Source organism: Haemaphysalis longicornis, unplaced genomic scaffold (assembly GCF_048455015.1).
Source record: "Haemaphysalis longicornis isolate Haplotype H1 unplaced genomic scaffold, Haemaphysalis longicornis Haplotype H1 scaffold_7, whole genome shotgun sequence".
NCBI lineage: Eukaryota > Metazoa > Arthropoda > Arachnida > Ixodida > Ixodidae > Haemaphysalis > Haemaphysalis longicornis.
The window spans coordinates 45439462-45456584 of NW_027526422.1; the positions used below are offsets into that span (position 1 = coordinate 45439462).

At 48.1% G+C, this 17123-nt stretch overlaps 1 protein-coding gene across 9 annotated transcripts in view; it reads left to right on the forward strand.

Annotated features, from left to right (window-relative positions):
• Rbp6 (RNA-binding protein 6) overlaps positions 1-17123 on the forward strand; it is a 586247-nt gene that overhangs the window by 278804 nt on the left and 290320 nt on the right. For 7 of the 9 annotated variants that reach the window (XM_077677081.1, XM_077677080.1, XM_077677082.1 and 4 more), the window contains exon 6: positions 3925-4011. The exons of the other annotated variants lie outside the window; for them this stretch is intronic. In XM_077677081.1, coding sequence (XP_077533207.1) covers positions 3925-4011 — 87 coding nt within the window. The remainder of the gene's footprint in view (positions 1-3924; positions 4012-17123) is intronic. 9 annotated transcript variants of the gene reach the window in all.

Consider the following 17123-nt stretch of genomic DNA (forward strand, 5'->3'; position numbering starts at 1 on the left):
CTCTCTGCGCCGTAGTCTTCCGCCTTAAACACTCAGCGGCTGCGCACCTACCTTTTTTTTTTTTCTCAGGTAAGGTAGTAAAACGGGGAGCGGACGTGGCGAAAGTACACGTGGGCCTTCTCGCGAACGCGCCCAAGAACGTGATCCCGGCGAGCCCGAGGCGCCCGGAGGATATGTTTGAACAATGCGAAACCTGCGAGGCTCGTCAAAACCGAATGCCCGCTTCGTCGAGAGGAGGAGCGGAGGGCAGGTCGAGATACGCGCGCAGGAATGAATAAAATGGCTCGGTGGTGCGGGCGGGGAAAATGAAAAAGCGCGGGAGTCGTAAAAAAAACGGACTTTTTTATACTCAGTACGCGGACGCAATAAAAAACGTATAAAATCGAAGTTAGAAAGAGCGGACGTCATCTAGAAATCACAGGCGATAAGGGAAAGGTTAAAAGAGGAAAGGGGGAATGTAGATAAAAAGAATATGACCCGGAAAATGAAAAGAAGCGGGGAATGTCAGCCTCTGTAGCTGCGAAGGAAGTGGGCTTTGCTGCAATGCTTTGCGGCAATGAGGGAAAAAAAAGGGGGTTTACAAAAACGTCCAACTGCGCTGAGATCGACTATACGACCCGGCGTCGAGCTCTGTGCTTATGGCTGCTCGCTAGAGAATGCAGAAACCCTGGCGACAGGCCCCGGCGAGCTTTATTCTCGAGCGCAGCTGCGCCGTTGCGAGAATACGAATCGCTCAGTCGAAGTCTTTACGTATGCGCTCTGGACGCGGTAGAAGTGGGCCGGCGTTGGCTTCGCGGCAACCTGCGCGCGTCGTGGTTGGTTCGCGCACGTATTGAAATTCCCAGGTGTGTTTGAGGCCGAAGTTGTAATAAACCTCGGTGGTCGGCTATATTCATGCGCACAGTTTTGCTTTTTTTTTTTTTTTTGTTGCGTAGATTGAATACGTTTACCTAAATAGAATACCATGCTAGCGATTGGGAACACTGGTCGGCATTGTTGAAAGTAGGTCAACTGAACTCTACTGCATTGGATCGGCGGGCACGATATTGCGGATATGTTCTGCGCGAGGACGGGGTGAAGCTAGCGCTATGCAAGCATCCTTGTAGCTCTGCACTGAAGCTGAAGGGCATCGTAACTGACTAGTGCGGTTATTCTCCGAAATTGCGCCCTCTTGTCCCGCCCTGCCAGTGAAAAAGAATGTAATTGTAAGCACCATTCCGATCATTCCAAAGTGAGGGCTCTTGCGAACCTGTCGGTTTCTGTGGTGTTTACGTCTCGTTGTCGGTGTTCGCGCCAATGCCGCGGGCACGTTGACTGTCTTCTGTTGAGTCCATATGCATACACGTTGTGCGCGGAGAAGTCAATAAGGTTGCCTTGCAAAAATTAGGACAACACTTCGTGAAAGGACAACACTTCGTGAAATTATACTTAGTTTGCTACCTATTTTTTAAAATGGTGCCAAATCTAAAGTCAATTTAGTTAGCAATTAGGGCTTCGGTGCGACCTTGCGGTTCACCGTTTTGCGAAATTCTAAACACGTTTCTGTTCGCCCAGCGATCTTTCAGCATGAAGACCGAATCGCCAGACGTGTTTGTCGTTCGGCGCCGTGAATAAAATTTCTGATTCGAGGCACATTTTCAGCCCGTGGGACACGAATTCCTGGAGCTGTCACAAGGAGCTCTGGTGTTAGTGAATATTTTTACACAGTGTCTTAAGTGCTGTCCGACAGCACTCCAGCTCAGTGCTACAGGCACTGCTAGAGTGCGCCCAAAAGCGTTTGAATTTTTACCGCTAGGCTGGCATGGCACAGAATGTTTGTCATAGTGGCGCGTAGGTTCCGTCCTAGCTGGGTGTAATTATGGGTGGTGTTTGGATTCAGGCTGTTGCCAGTTTGGTTTTTGTTTTAGTTTCAATTCCACATTGATTGATTGATTGATTGATTGATTGATTGATTGATTGATTGATTGATTGATTGATTGATTGATTGATTGATTGATTGATTGATTGATTGATTGATTGATTGATTGATTGATTTAACGCCTTGAAGCTTCATCTGGGCTATGAGGTGTCCTGAAGTGGAGGGCTCCGGATTAATTTTGACCACCTGGGGATCTTTAACGTGTGCCGAAATCTCGAACACCCGAGGGTTTTCGTTTTTCGCTTCCATCAGAAAAGCATTCACCGCGTCCCGGGATCGAACCTCCGTCTTTGGGCTCAGCAGCACAACGCCTTAGCCACAGAGCCACCGCGGCTATTAATTACAGATATGATGTCCTAGGCTAGTTTTGGACGTTTTAAATGTCGCTTTCTATTTGTTATGCTAGTTTAGATTACTTTACCGAAAGCGAAGAAGTGGCAGACGCGGCGTAACGCCGCTGGACGTCAGTTCTGTTGAGTACTTATAGTGTCGTAGGACGGAATTGTTTGAAGACCGCATCGCTTTTTTTTTTCTTTTAGTTTTAAGCATTGCGCGTAGCGCGCGTATTACTGTTTACTTGTTGCCCAGTCGGTATCTTTGTGCGCCATATAAATACGTTTCCTGTTTGGGGCTTGTACTGTGTGTCTTGTGCGGCGATTATTGTCTGAGGTGCCGAAAAGAAAAGTTTATTATTAAAGACACAACACTAAGCAATCATTTGAAAGGGTTAACAGTCTGTTCTGATAAAGAACGTTTGCTCTTTTTGTAAGTCGGAATTATTTTTGGCCTCTGTGAGCAAAACACAAAGCCACCTTTGTTGTATTACACCTTGAAAACAAATTAAACATGCACAGCGCCAAGTGTTAGTTCTGTTTGTAATCAATACTAATTAACAACCATGTTCCGAAGAGGAATTTGTTTTTTTTTTTTTTTTTAGGTCGCGCTCATTTTTAGCATGAGTGCGCAAGGCCGTTTGTTTCAATAAACCCTGGAAACAAGGTAATTTTGTGTCGCGGCGTTTCAGGGAACGAAAACAAAAGTAAGGGCGTTGTCTTCGTTATTTATTGTAAATTGTACAAAATTTTGGTGTTCGAAAAAAAACTGATGCTCCCATGTTTGAATCAGGAACGCCCGTATGACCGCAACGAATGACGAAATAATACAAGCCCAATGGCAGAAACAATGATTGTCGAAATATGTGGTGCTTCCTGCTTCATAAAAAAATACCGTCTCTGGTATTCTGAAGAGAATGTGTCAAAATAAGACGCTTTTGGTGGTACAACCGATGCAGTATAACCTTCGTTAGACCTTTACCTTTTCAAATTCCTTTATTGTTCGATTCTACCGCACCTACTACCAATAATTTTTTAGTTTGAAAATTAAGCTTGTAGTATAGAGACGCTGAAAAAATAATCTGGGAAAACACAGTTGGAAAAGTGTTGGAACGGCTGGCGGAGATTGCTTGTGTGCATCCCATGCCGTCGCTGAACGGTTTAATTCACAACAGGCCTAGGGCGCACAATTTCTACGAATTCGTTTTTTTTTTTCATTTGCGAGGTAGTCTGTCTATAAACGGTGTGAAGAGCTTTGTCCTTCTTTTGAGTAAAACGTTCTTTTTTCCTTGCATGTCTGGTGACAGGAGGTGCAGAGTATGGTATTCTAGAATACCAGTTTAACCTTTCTCCGCAGCCAGGCTTGTAAATATAGACTGTTCTGATAGCAGCGTAATTTTTGTATTACTGGCGCCGAAAAGGTCTCAGCCATCTCTTTCTTAGTAATATCAACGTTGTCACCAACGCAGCTTAGTTGGAAGGGGTAGTGTTCAGATACACCAAAAGTTGGGCACATTTTGTTCTCATCCCGTGGCTAAGAAGTCACGCGTTAAGGAGCGAGTGAAAGAGAGAGAGAGAGAGAGAGTTCAAAATTAGCGTATATGCTCTGATTTTCCGCGGATCGATCGATGAAACCGTGGCTGATTGGTACTGTTTGGTGTTTTCCGTTTGTAGGAGGGCCCTCCCGAAACGCTGGCGTTACAGGTTGCCCTTGACGGCAATGTAAATAGCTATCTTGCGTACGCTTCGGTTTTCGAGGAGGTGAGTCGAATCGGCCCAGTCCTTCTTCCTCTCTCTTTTGCCTTACTGCGCCGCTGTCCTCTTACCGCGACCAGCACCAGTGTCCAAGTCTAGGGATAATATGCCCCTAGACGTGGGGACCTTTGAGCAATGTTTCGCTGAGGCCGAGACGCACGAAAGGCCTGTCATTTTCAGCAGGAAGCATTGAAACTAAGAAAAAAAAATTGGCCATATTTATTTTCAGTTTAGTTTTTTTTTTTGCCGTAATACCTGTGTGGATGTACAACAATATTTCACAAACTATCCAGGAGCACTGCAGTGCTCAACTACAAGTACTGCCGAAATCTAGCCAGTATTTTACGCAATGAACACTTACCAAGTGCTGACAAAACTCAGTAGGAGGACCAGTTTATGCGTAGAATTTTATTTAAAATGGGAAAAATATATTTAAAAAGTACTCCTGCTCAAGGCTTACGAAATCAGGTTGCTTGACTTGGGAATTACGTACGATATAAATGCTTTTATTCTCTCTGATTACGCGTATTTTTACGCGTATTATGAGCTAATGTAACCAAGCCCACTCAGCCGCCCCTACAAAACAATGTAACGCATAGCCTTGTCTTATTCCGAGATTTGAAGCAATTAGCACGTGCAATTTCCTCAAAGTAGTATTACCCAAAACGGGTACTTGGCAAGGAATTGGAACGAAATGTATTTTAATAAAATACCATATAGAAAGGACATGACGTAACAGGCATGGAAGGAGAAATAGCGAGCATAAACATGTCATCTTTTACAGTGTAAACTACTAATATGCGATACTTGCACTCGCCTTGTTGTCTCCTCTCCCAAACCCCAACGTTCGGTTGCTATTGACATAGTAAGCGGTTGCATAGGAAAGTAGCTGGCCGCTGCACAGATCTCCGCGTGCTAGGGCAACTTGTCAGTCGCATTTGGGGACAAGATCTTCGCTGGGAAGTCCGTTGTCGACAGCGATGCACGGGATTGTGCCCGGCAGTTGTGGCGACGGCTTTTTTACGCAAGGTATATATGCACACTAGAAGGCGAGACTTCAAAAGAGTGGTCTCGTTCCCGTGATCTAACGCGTTGTCGAAGCTTTGCCGATCCGGAACGAAATGCTTAGCGACCCAAATGATCCCACGAAAGTGATGCGACATTCAGCGCCAGCAAAATCAGCTACATTACCACACCGTAGCTTCAATACGGTTTCAACTGACGTTAATGTTGGATTGCCTGCCGTGTGATTGTACCCGAAAGTGTTAGTTTTATTATTTAGCGGTTGACTTCATTGCAGTGCGGCAAACCTGGGCACGTATGGAATAAAAATACTCGCTCAGAGGGAAAAAAGAAAGCCGGGAAATAGCAAACGAAAAAGAAAAAAAAAACGATCCTGATGGGATGTGTACGAGTCCTAAGCCGCTCTTAGTCGAATTATACTAGTGAGAACGCATCAGAAAAAAAAAAATGAAACGGGAGAGGAATTTACGAGCAAATAAAAATGAAGAATAACTACTGACTGTTGTGTTTTAACAACGACGAGAAAGAGCTTTTTTTGCGTACTTATGTATCTAGTTCGTAGGGTATTGGTCTGCTTATTCAGAATAGACACCCGTGGAAGAGCATTCCTGAATCGAGTAGGGACAAATAAGGTTTTTTTGGTGCTTGATCTAGGTACTATGGCGAAAACTGGTTGTGACACTTTTAACACCCTGAAATAAAGCATGGAGGTGGTCTAGTTGAAACATGACTAACATAAACAGCGCTTTTGAAGTGACCAATAAAATGCATCACTCAGGCCACTGCACTTTTCCGAAGAGTAGCTTTAGAACATCTTGATAGTGAAATAAGTGTTTTCGAGCCCCCTAAACCCCACCGTTAATTTTGTGGTACCTACATCTGAACCAAATCTGGATGCGAAGAGAGAGAGAGAGAGAGAGAGAGAGAGAGAGAGAGAGAGAGAGAGAGAGAGAGAGAGAGAGAGAGAGAGAGAGAGAGAGAGAGAGAGAGAGAGAGAGAGAGAGAGAGGGGGGGGGGGGGTTCGCTAAGCTTGACAATGCTGATGCTCCGAGGGTTGGGGATGGGCATGCGTTGCTAGGCTAAGGGGTGGTAGCATGTCCGTCTCCATTTGGGCAAAATGCTTAATATGGAGAGAGAGAGAGAGATGAAACTTTATTAGGCAGCTCAAGTCCGAGCCGCGGAGTTATCAGTCCACGGAGGAAGGGGGTGTTCCACGGTCCTCCGACGGTGGTGGGCTTGGCGGAGGTGCACAAAGAGTTTCAATGTGGGCAGCCAAGAGGGACCACAGGGCTGCCCGTAGGTTTTCAGGGGGAGCGGCCCAGCTAGACCACGAGTAGGGAATATCAGGGGGGAAGGGGTTGGTCGAAAGAAATGTGGAAGACGAGGTCGCCCGTACACAGCGCCAATATGTATGTTCATTGTCCGGATAGCCACCGCATACCTGACAGTGCGGACGGCCTGGTGACTTTTGTATGTAGTGGAGGAACAGATCACAGGGGAGGGACAATGTCTGCGCCTGTCTAATATATGTAGCGTGTCTCCGTGACATAAATTTAGATGGGGAGGGAAGTACCATTCTTGCTTTGCGGAGGTTGCCGAGATGTTCGCGGCGCCTTTTATGGTGCATTGCTCTATCCTCTTTTGGATTGTATTCCTCAGGCCACGGCTGAGGGCTGCCCGGGAAATGAGCGTCGCGGGCCAGAGCGTGAGCTCGTTCATTACCCTCTATGCCTTGGTGGCCAGGGATCCATTCGAGGAAAACGTGTAGGTGGGGATGCGCGTGCATATATGTTGTCAGGCTAGTGTGGACAGGGGATGGAATGTCATTCGAGGCGAAGCTTCGAAGTGCTCCCTGACTGTCCGTGCGGACTGTAATGTGGGCGGTCCGATGCTGGTGAAGTGTAATGGCTTCTGCGATGGCTTGAGTCTCTGCAGCTGTGGGCGAGGGGACGTTGACGTGATGCCGTACGTGAGCTGTGCAGGGGCCAACCGATGCCGTAGTCGTTGTATGGTCCACAAAACGGGCGTCCGTGTAGTAGGTGTCATGGATTGGTTCGGGCAGATGTTGAGCGCGCGATGCTCTACGTTCTTGATCTGTGGCTTGACTCATGTGTTAGCTCTTCTCCCTGCGCCTAACGCTATCCCCGTAATCTCCCTTTCGGGCGCACTTTGTGGCTGCCAAAAATGCTTGCTTCTTTTAAGGCGGTGATTACTTTGCCACCGCTTGCACGTCTCGTGTTAACAGGGTGACGCTCGTGTTGGTAGTTTTGACCAACAGGTTTGCTACACGAAACAGCCAGCATACTATTTGCTTGTACTCACAGCTTATCTCGGCTCTACAGCTTTGCTCGTGCATTTTTCCTCGTCTTTTTTTTTTTTTTTTTGAGGTTAAGTGGACCCGGGTATCCCCTGAAAATTGTCCTTAAAGCTACTGAAGGTCACAGCTTATCACAATTAGGCAACATTCGCACCGGGCCACATACAAAAAAAGAATGAAAATAATGATACGTGTTCATACAGGCGGCGTGGATTACCTGGCCTTCCTTATTAATCAAGATAGATCTTGTCTCCGTGATTATGAACACACACGCACGTATGCACGCACGCACACACGCGGTGGCTGGAGGGTCATATAAAATTTATATATCGCAGCGGTAAAGGGACGCCCCGTAATGCGCTCGTCGCTCCGGGCTTCCGTGGTTTATTGTTGTTCGTGGGAGGTGGCCGCTGTTTTTTGCGGAACTTCGGCGATTCTTTCGGGAAGCGCGGTCGCAGGTCTCGTGTGTGCTCGGTGATGACGGCACTTGGCCGCGCTCCGCGATCACATTTAGGTGTTGTACCGGCGGGCTAGCGTTTCCCAGAGCATTTCTGAGCCTCGTAACATCCGCCGCATTTTTCACTGAGCCGCCGAATGTTGCCGAAAACATAACGTAGATCCGCAGAAGTGTCTTGTTTTCTTTTCATACTTCTGTTTAACGTTTGAGTGGCGTCAAGAGTGCCCGTCTTTTGATGGCTCTTTGCAGCAGCGTTGCACGCAGTGTACGAATTATTCTGCATGAGTGTTCGCGTACCTGGTGTCCGCTAACTGTATACGTGCTAAAGAGAACACCCGATTTTTAGTGTTGTTGCCGGCAGCAGCGGATTTTTACGTTCCTTTGTTCTACCGGGCTGCAGAAATGATTTGCGACCTGTTTTTACGGCTTGTTGTTATACCGGCTGTAACGCGGTCCCCTGTTGGAGATTACGTAAAATGTAGCGTCGGGATTTCTCGCACGGAATGAAGTTTTTTTTTTTTTTTTTTTTGCTCATGCGCTCTGGCAAATGGCTGGGCGTTTTAGCGGGTAAGCTAATATGGTGCCTATCTGTAGGAATGACTTACCGTCGTCATTACAGGTGGATGTGCGAACTGGTAGGCTTTTGTTTTGGGAATGGCACGTACTCGGTAATGGAGTGAGATTGAGTTGCATTTGTTATTCTCTCTCCGTCTTTCTTACTCTGTTGCAGGGTTATTAGGAGCTAGTGGGGGAATGTGCGGTATGTGTTCTATTGTAAAAGCGAAAAATTTGAGAAAGCCTGTGTGGCAATGGACAGTAACAGTACCTGCGCATTCGTACGGCATAGGCACTGAGATTTTTCGTTCTTTGTCCGCGCATGCTTCCACTAACACGCACTTGTCTCGGTATTCGCACCACCCGATGAATAACCTCTTGATTGTAGGACATGAGTGCTCGTTCGCATAGGAACGTTTCGTCCTAAGTCAACATCAGCTAAGAGGACTTTTGGTGTCAATGTAATTAAAACTGGGTTATTTTCGAATATTGTACAGCACTGTAGGAACCCCAAAGACACAGAAATGTAAAGCAGGAACTACGTGTTTTAGCTGTTTCAAGAAACAAAACTATCCTTGACCCGCTCTCCAACTGAACCACAATGTTAGGGCAATTTTGGCGCTACATACACACAGTGGGGGTCTTCGATTTGCAGTCCCGGACTCAGCGCGGTCTCCGCGTGAAGCAGCCCGGTATTCGTTTTTTCCCATACATCTCAATGGCGTGGCCGGTATCCTAGGAAAACCCTCGGACTATCCGTGGCGAGTTCGAGACTGCAAATCGAATAGTCCCAGTGATGACCCTCAGTTCCAGTCTCCTTAGAGGCGTGTTCTTCCGAGTTTAGCGGGTAATTTTATTATTTTAGCGCGTCGTCGCTTACCGTATTTTGCGCGCCTTTCAACTCAATGTGGAATCGCCGCGATTGCTGCTTTTTGCGTCAGCCCGTCATCGTGACCTTTCAGTTCTGCGCGCAGCACGCCAATCACTGTTCCTGTCGCTTACGCAGCTGCAGTTTGTGTCACGCCTCCAATTTTTTAAAGCGAGAGCTTTTTTAGTGGGACCGATGGCGTTCTCTGAGAAAACAAAAGAGAAAAAAACTAGTGTATTTCTTCATAGGGCCCTTGGTCGTCCGAAAATATCTGATACGATTGCTGGACACACGCGGCGGGCGTGAAACAGGGCTTACATTGTGTCAAAAGGGTTACTTGAAAATCGCGAAAAGGGAACTGCTGTCGATAAGACAACACACGCATCGACCCTGAAGGAGGACTACTATAGTATACGTCTATCTCATAAACCACGTATCGGTATACATATATATCGCTCGTAGATGCACTTACTTAGAGCGCGAAAAATCGTTGCATGGGTTCGTTCTTCATTTTCGATTTGGGTATTTGAGGTTTTGACGTTCGATTGAACGCACTTTCAAGCGAAGGTTGGACGCCCTTTTAAAGCCTTCGCGCTTCTCTTACCTTTCTCTAAAAGTGGATGGTACTTTTTTTTTTTACACGAATTATGGACTTCATCACCCCTTCACTGCTTTCGTTTAAGAATAACAGCGGCCATTACCGATTGCGCTTTTATCTTTTCTTAGTTCTCTGTAACGAAAAGATCTTCGTGTCACCTCAGCCTTTACTTTTTTTAAGGTCCTTTTTGAGGTCGTCGTTCATCTTTTGCTACTTTTCATTAATGACAGGCAAATTGCGATGAGTCTGAGTAACTGGTTGTCTGATAGTGCAACGACAGCCACCCTGTGTCGCACAATCGGTGTAAACACAAAGCAAGCCTTAACATGCCACCGTCGCACGCTGCCGGTAAAGGAGGGAAAGCTTAGGAATTAAATGGTGAGTGTGCTCTCACTTGTTCAAGCAACGTCTACAGTGCCGCAGCTGCTGCCGCTGTCAAGTGAGGAGCCCCGGAAAGCTTCTTTTTAGTGCAGGCGGACCACGAAGCCGATATTTGTGTGCTGTGTTTTCGCCGTGGTCACAGCAGTGATGCTTCTCTACCTGCTTGCCGCGCTGTCACGAACCAGGGTCCAGGTTCCTAAACAATTTGGCTCTGCCTCGGTTTCGCTGCCTTCGAAGACAGAGCATTCTGTCGAAGCTTTATCGAAACGACTTTGTCAGTCCGGCCTTGTTTCTCGCAGGGGTGATGTCGGGGTGTCTTCACATGTCAACTCTGTTCACACAGGATTTTAAGTGCAGAGCACTTTAGGGGCTCGCCTTGTCGTCATAGGTCGCTGGCTGGACCCAAGTAGAGCCACACGGCGTTCCGTCGTGGCGGCTGTCGTCGCGGCGTAACCATAACCAAGAAGCTTTAAAAGCTAAGCGATTGATACACTCATAAGCGTTCGAAATTTGTGAATCGCTGGCGCTTGTCATTCATCTCTTCGTTATTTAGCGCAAAGAAAACTGCAGGTACATTTGAGGCAAAATATACGTAATTAACCGGCAGCGCCTGCGTTCATTTAGTTAGCAACGCTCGTTGGGTTGGTTTTGACGATACAGTCGAACACGGATATATCGAACTCCAAGGGGATCGCGAAATAGTTCGATATATGAAAAATTCGATATAAAAAATATGGGCTGTGAGACCTCACCTATGGCGGACGATCACTTACCGATCGTCGCATTCAAGAATAACAACTAATTCCGCACTCACGACGCAGCAGGACGCTTTATTTCCGGGAAAAAAAAATAGCTGATCTTGGCCTGCTTCTTCGTCCTGGGAATGAAATTAAAGACGCTGATCTCGACCTCCTCGAGGCTGCACAACTAGAAAATTCCAGCAGTACGCTGCGCCTTCGCACACTATGCACAACACGCACGCAAAAGAAGAACAGCGCGCACGTACCACAAGAACTTTGAAGGTAACAATTCCAAGGCTCTCTGAACGGACTCCAACAAAGCGCTCGCGATGGTCATCTCCGAGAGAAACAGTGATCTCCGAAAGGTGCGGGACAACTCGACAAGCAGCAGCAACAGCAGCAAAATGCAAAAGAAGGAGGATGCCGCCAGCGCCTTCGTTCCCTCTTCCCTATCCCTAGACTACATCGGGGAAGACAGACCCAGAGAGAGAAAAAACATAACTATTTTTCGGCAAGCCGGGGAACGTACGCAGCCCCCCCCCTCCCCCCCCCCCCCCAAAAAAAAAAAAAAAAAAGCACGTGCGCATTTGGGGCATCCCTACCTCGCACTGTCACATTTTCCGAGCGTTCGGGCTTGTGTGCCTAGAGAGATTTAGCATACCCCGCTAACGCTACGGCGGCCGGTAGCGGGGCCCGACTGGGCAAGCGCAAATTCATTCCGGTAGGGGGGGGATTAGTTCCGCGAGCCAGTCTTCGCCATGCCGGCGCATTCCTCCACATCCTCCCCAACCTCAATCGGGGGTGCAGCGACCGCCGAAGAGCACCTTCCAGCTCGCGCGGCGTTCGGTATACCCAATGTCGGGGAAAATGCGGTTCGATATAGACGTACGAATTCCTATACTTTTACACAGAATTTTCAAGGGGATAATTTATGAGTTCGATATAGACAATAATTCGATATACCCGTGTTCAATATATCCGTGTTCGACTAGTAAGCGAAAAAAAGTGGCAGTGCATTGCCGGCACGTGCGGGAGGAAAAGCAAGCACAAAAATAACAGAACTCCCGCTGGCGCAGTTTCAGGCAGGGGGCGCGCGCGCACATTGCGAAGGCGGTAAATTTGAATTACATTGGGTGGTAGCAGTGAGCGGATAACGGCGCTACATCCCATTATGGCGAACCACTGCTCTGCACTTCCGACAGCTTTCAGGTTGAGGGAAACGGCTTTCATTTTTAATCGGCATTTCACCTGAGCCTGATACCATGTGGGGCATGCTGACGTTAAATCTGCTAAAAAAAATAAAACGGTGACGTTTCGGTTCTGCTCAGACTTCCACCCTCCCTTCTCTCTCTCTCTCTCTCTCTCTCTCTCTCTCTCTCTCTCTCTCTCTCTCTCTCTCTCTCTCTCTCTCTCTGTTTCTAACGTACGATGCGCTTTAATTACCAATTGCTTTTATATCACAGGACAACTACACGTTTTGTCATTCTGCATTGTAACCTTAACAAAGGGAGTATATCAAGCAGAATATCGGCGGTAGCCCAAAGAATAAAAAAAACGCCCCAAGGCTTTTTTTTTTACTTTTTCTGATGTCTTGAGCGAAATGTTGGCCAGACTAAAACAGCGAGCAAGAAGAAATTCGCTGGCGGAAGCCAAGTCGGGGGGGAGGAGAGGGCAGGACTTGCGGTAAGCGGGGAGGGAAGAGTGTACACGCGTGTTGGCCCTTCTCGTTTGCTCGGCCCGCTTGTCTTGCAGAGCTTCATAAATATTGAAAAGAGCGGCGGGCGCCCACGCGCGAGCGGCGCGTAATTTAAACATGCCTCTTCGTCAGCCCTGATAATTTTGTGTCGCTAATTCTTTCCCCGTCGTACTACCATACACGCTCTTCTTCTTCGTTTTGTCTCTTCGAAGTGCCTCTGGATTCCCTGCGCGTTGGGCTCGAAAATCGCTTGCGGGCAATGTCCTCCCGCTCGCGCGCGCTCCTCTCGACGTTCGTCGTCGTCGTCGTCGCGAGTTTTTCCTTCTCCTTTTTAACGCTGCCAAATACCGCAGAATCAGAACCGCGCCGGGTAGAAGCAAGACACGAGCTCAGCGGGGCCGACTTCCCCCTCCTGCCTCCTGCTGCTCCCCACCCTCCTCCTCTTCCTCTTCCTTTCTCCTGGACGGGAACAAGGCGGAGTGGGGATGACGATGGAAAGTGGAGCCAGGAAGTGATGCGTCGAGTGTGCCTGGCGGCGGCTCTTTGCCGACGTTTTAATTAAGCCCAGCATCCGTGGTCCACTTCACGGATCCCTCGCCCCCTGTCGCCGCGCACTGTTGTGCACTGCGAGAGCACATATCCATTCCTTCCCGCTTCTTCTTCTTCTTCTTCTTCTTCCTCTCCATATTCTTTGTCTCCGCCGGTAAAGTGGTTGTAAAGCACTTCGCAAACATCCCTGTCCATCTTTTTTTTTCCCCTCTGTAGCTGGCAGCGCATTTCCCTGTGTGCTACCCTGGGGTTCTGTTATCGATGTCTTTCAGACGCAGCCGTAGTCATAACCAGAGTTGTACGCTGCGCCGATGACAGACTACTCTAGGCCGTGGGGCGTTGGAAGTCCCACTGCTGTTACGAGAGTGGGGCGTTGTGCGTTTTCTGTTGTATTTGATAGGTGTCAAGCGCCAGGTCAAGCGTCACCACTAGCTTCCTCCGTGCGTCGCTCACTCCGACAAGCTTAGAAGGGACTAGAGCAAGAGGAACCCTTGCTGGCTACATTAAGGAAGAGTCGGCTTCCAGCATTTGTTTGTCCGCAGAGCTGTGTTGTGCCCCCGTACACGCTTCCATATAGCTGGAGGTGATTAGCTGTAAGGCCGCCATTTGGAAAGTTGGACATGAAAAGCGTCATCGCCTCCACAGACAATGGGAGTTGGAAAGGAAATGTAGCTTCTCTGCGGATTAGCTGCGGTTTCCTGGGAGAGCGGAGTTGGCTAAGCAATCTTCTATGCAATTCGCTCGGCTGCACACTTGAAAAGTTCCTTATGGATGCAGGAGATATAAGTGCTACTTGGAGACGTACAGTCGTTAAACGCTTGTCTATAACACAGCTTTCGCACTTCCAGCCTTACCCTGCCTCTCCTGGGTTGGATTTGAAGAAAACTGTTGCTGCATTCTGAAGTCTAAGTGGTTCCCTTTTGTCTCCGACATATTTGTAAAGAGCATATTTCGGCAGTGTTCAGGTGTAATTGGTTGAAGTTGAACTCGATGTTATAGAGCAGCGTTTTACCGACTGTACGTACACACACTTGGCGTGAAATAGTATCCCGGCGTTGCTTATATTACTACCAGCTAACAAAATACAAGAACCGCTAACTACCTTCAAAGCGTAAGAAAAGACGGAAGCGAAAACAATTAGTCGATTAATCACTGGCCTTCATCGGGGCTAGCCGCTGCCTCCGGTTGTCTGGCGTCTTTCTTTTCGCCTTCTGATCGTTCTTATTGTCTCCTTAGCGCGCACCGCGGAACGCGTGCATTAACGCTGTCGAGCTTAAGAGAAAAAGTCTCGTTATCAAAGACCGGAGGAGGCGCGCGAGGGAGAACAGCGTCCCTGAGGCGAATGCCGCCGTTGTCTTCGCCGGCGTCTTGGTGACGCCATTGTTCGCGGCAACGTCCAGGTAAACAGCCTCGTGCGTGGGTGGAGGCGGCGCGTTCCCCGAGCCCCTCACGCGTTAAATGATGCCCCCCTCTTCGCCCCGTCCTGGCTGCTCGCCTGTTCATTTCCATCTCGTCCTTCTTCTCTTCAGCCTCCTTTGTCGCCTCCACTCCGCTAGCTTCAGGAACACGCAGTGCCTGCGGCTGGAGCTAACATCGCGGGCTGAGTCTTTTGTTACTGAGGCAACCCCGCCAAAAGCTGCCCGCTGCAGCTCACGTCTGACGCACTCTTGCAGCCGCTGTATTCATTTTCTTCGCATTCGTGGCGTTTTTTTTTTTTTTTCTCCGAGTATGCAACGCCCGCGCGGTTCTAGCACGGAACCTGATCCGTTGATTTTGCAGCTGATGCTTCCTTTGTGACGGGCACTTTTGCTTCATCGCTCGGACACGAGCGGTATTATAGGGCTTCCGCTTTTTTTTTCGTTGCTTTTTTCTATGAATGGAAAGTGCAAAGGTTCCCGAAGGCCTCGACAACCTCACTGCGCGGGATGCCTCGGGGGCTTCGCCGTGAGGAAAAAGAAAAAAAAAACACGATCATACAATGCTCGTCTTAATTATTTTTCTATCACGATTGCTTTATCATGATGGAACAGTCATTACCGCCTGTCTCGGCGTTTCTATGACCCCACAGGTTCTATTACCATGTTTACTGTGCATTTGCTAGCCCAGCTTCAACAGTGGTTGACGTTCGCTTTCCATTCTATGTCGAACAGCGTGGTCCTTGATTAATTTTCGGATGTGCCGCTTGTTAGATTACAGCCGAATTCTTTGTCAGAGCTAGAGCTTCCGCCCAAGTATGCTCCTAATCTGAGACGCTCGTTTCCTTAACCTAAGCGTTACCCCTTAAGCCTCATCGGACTTGGTGCCTTCTGGGACCGCAAATGCGTTCCCTGGTAATTTTATTAGCAGCTGGACGTCTCAGAGACCACGCAATCAGTACGAACTGTACTTTAACGCCAGATAAGAGGATATGGAATACCTCGAGTGGGATGAATAACTTTGTAGGGGCGTAAGGCTTCCTGCCCCTTCTTGATTGGTGCATACTCACTTGAAGAAATGACAGGCACCCATTTAGCGGACGATATATGTGAAGCTGCGACCCTCCCGGTTATTATCGCCACCGGGGACACGTTTCCGCGCACCTGCTCCAAGTGCATATTGTATATTAATACGCCTGACGTGTTGTAAGAAGCGCATAACGCCTGAAGAAGTAATGACGTGAGGTCCCCTTAAAGGCTTCCGTCCTATTACGAGCTTTCTTCTATGCGATCGCGGTAATGATGCGTCGTCGTTTATTCCGTCCTGAGCAAAAAGGTGCTCTAGAAGCCTGCGCGCGTCATTGTCACTGCCTCCGACGCACTTCCTCACGACAACACCCTGAAGGCGCTCCGCGCAAACCTTTCAAACGACATTCTTTGGAAGCAGCCGCGGATCTTCATTTCTTGCTCCATGCGGCACACACACAATTATAAATATAAATTAGTGTCGGCTTATCTTTCATTTAGGTTTGATTATAGTTTGTAAACACAGGGACTATGTCGGGGCTTTGGTTTAGTTTACAGAAAATTAGGAGACCACTCCACTTGCTGGAGGTATGTATGCTGTCTTTCGTTCCCAGTGCGTGGATTGTCCTGTCGTTGGCCTTATAGACCTTTTTATTTTCTTCGTCCTGGGAATTTTCATTTTATCCGTGGGCTGTGCTAGGGCCCTACAATTGGCGCAGTCGACAGGAAGATGTAACTGCGCATGTGCAACACAGCCAAGAACATGCTATGATCTTATGAAAGATTAACGGATGAAAAGGTTTATATTCTGGCGTTTAGTGACTCGCTCCCTCTCGCTCTCTGCTCGAACGAGTGAACCGTTGCTGCTTCAGTCGTCTCTTGAAGTATGAGTTTGTCTTCGCCTTTTTCCCCGTCTTCTTCTTCATCGCGTTTACAGCTTTCGTGGTCGCCGCCGTTGGGAGAAGAGCCCAGCATTAGTTTGCCTTTCAATTAGACGCGCAAACGACAGCGGCCGCTTCACACCGCTCGCTTTACTCTCGCTGCGAAAGCTGTCCTTTCTTGCTCTTGTCTGTTACCGACACCCCGATTATCGCTTCAGAGCACGGATCCTGCAAGACGTGCCGGCTTTGTGAGCAATATAACCGCGCTCGGCGCAATTTTGTTTTGTGCATGGTGGTAGAAACAGGTAAACGCAGTTGCTCGCTTACGTTTTCGCTTTTTGCTGTCTGTTCTTGTGCGCTTACGGCACCATCTGAGGTAACGAGACTGCACGTGGTGCGTTGTTCACAGAATGCCACCCGCATTCTCCCCATTCTTCCGCCAAGCAAAATATATATTGCGTATAGGAGGCACGCGTATATGAGGCACGGCGAGAAGTCTACGGTAACTTTTTCCTTTTTTTTTTTGCTGTAAAAGCGTTGTTTAAGGTTAGTTATGTGAGGTTTCTACAGTAAGGGTGATTTGGGTATCTTTTTGGTCACTTGTGGTGCGGG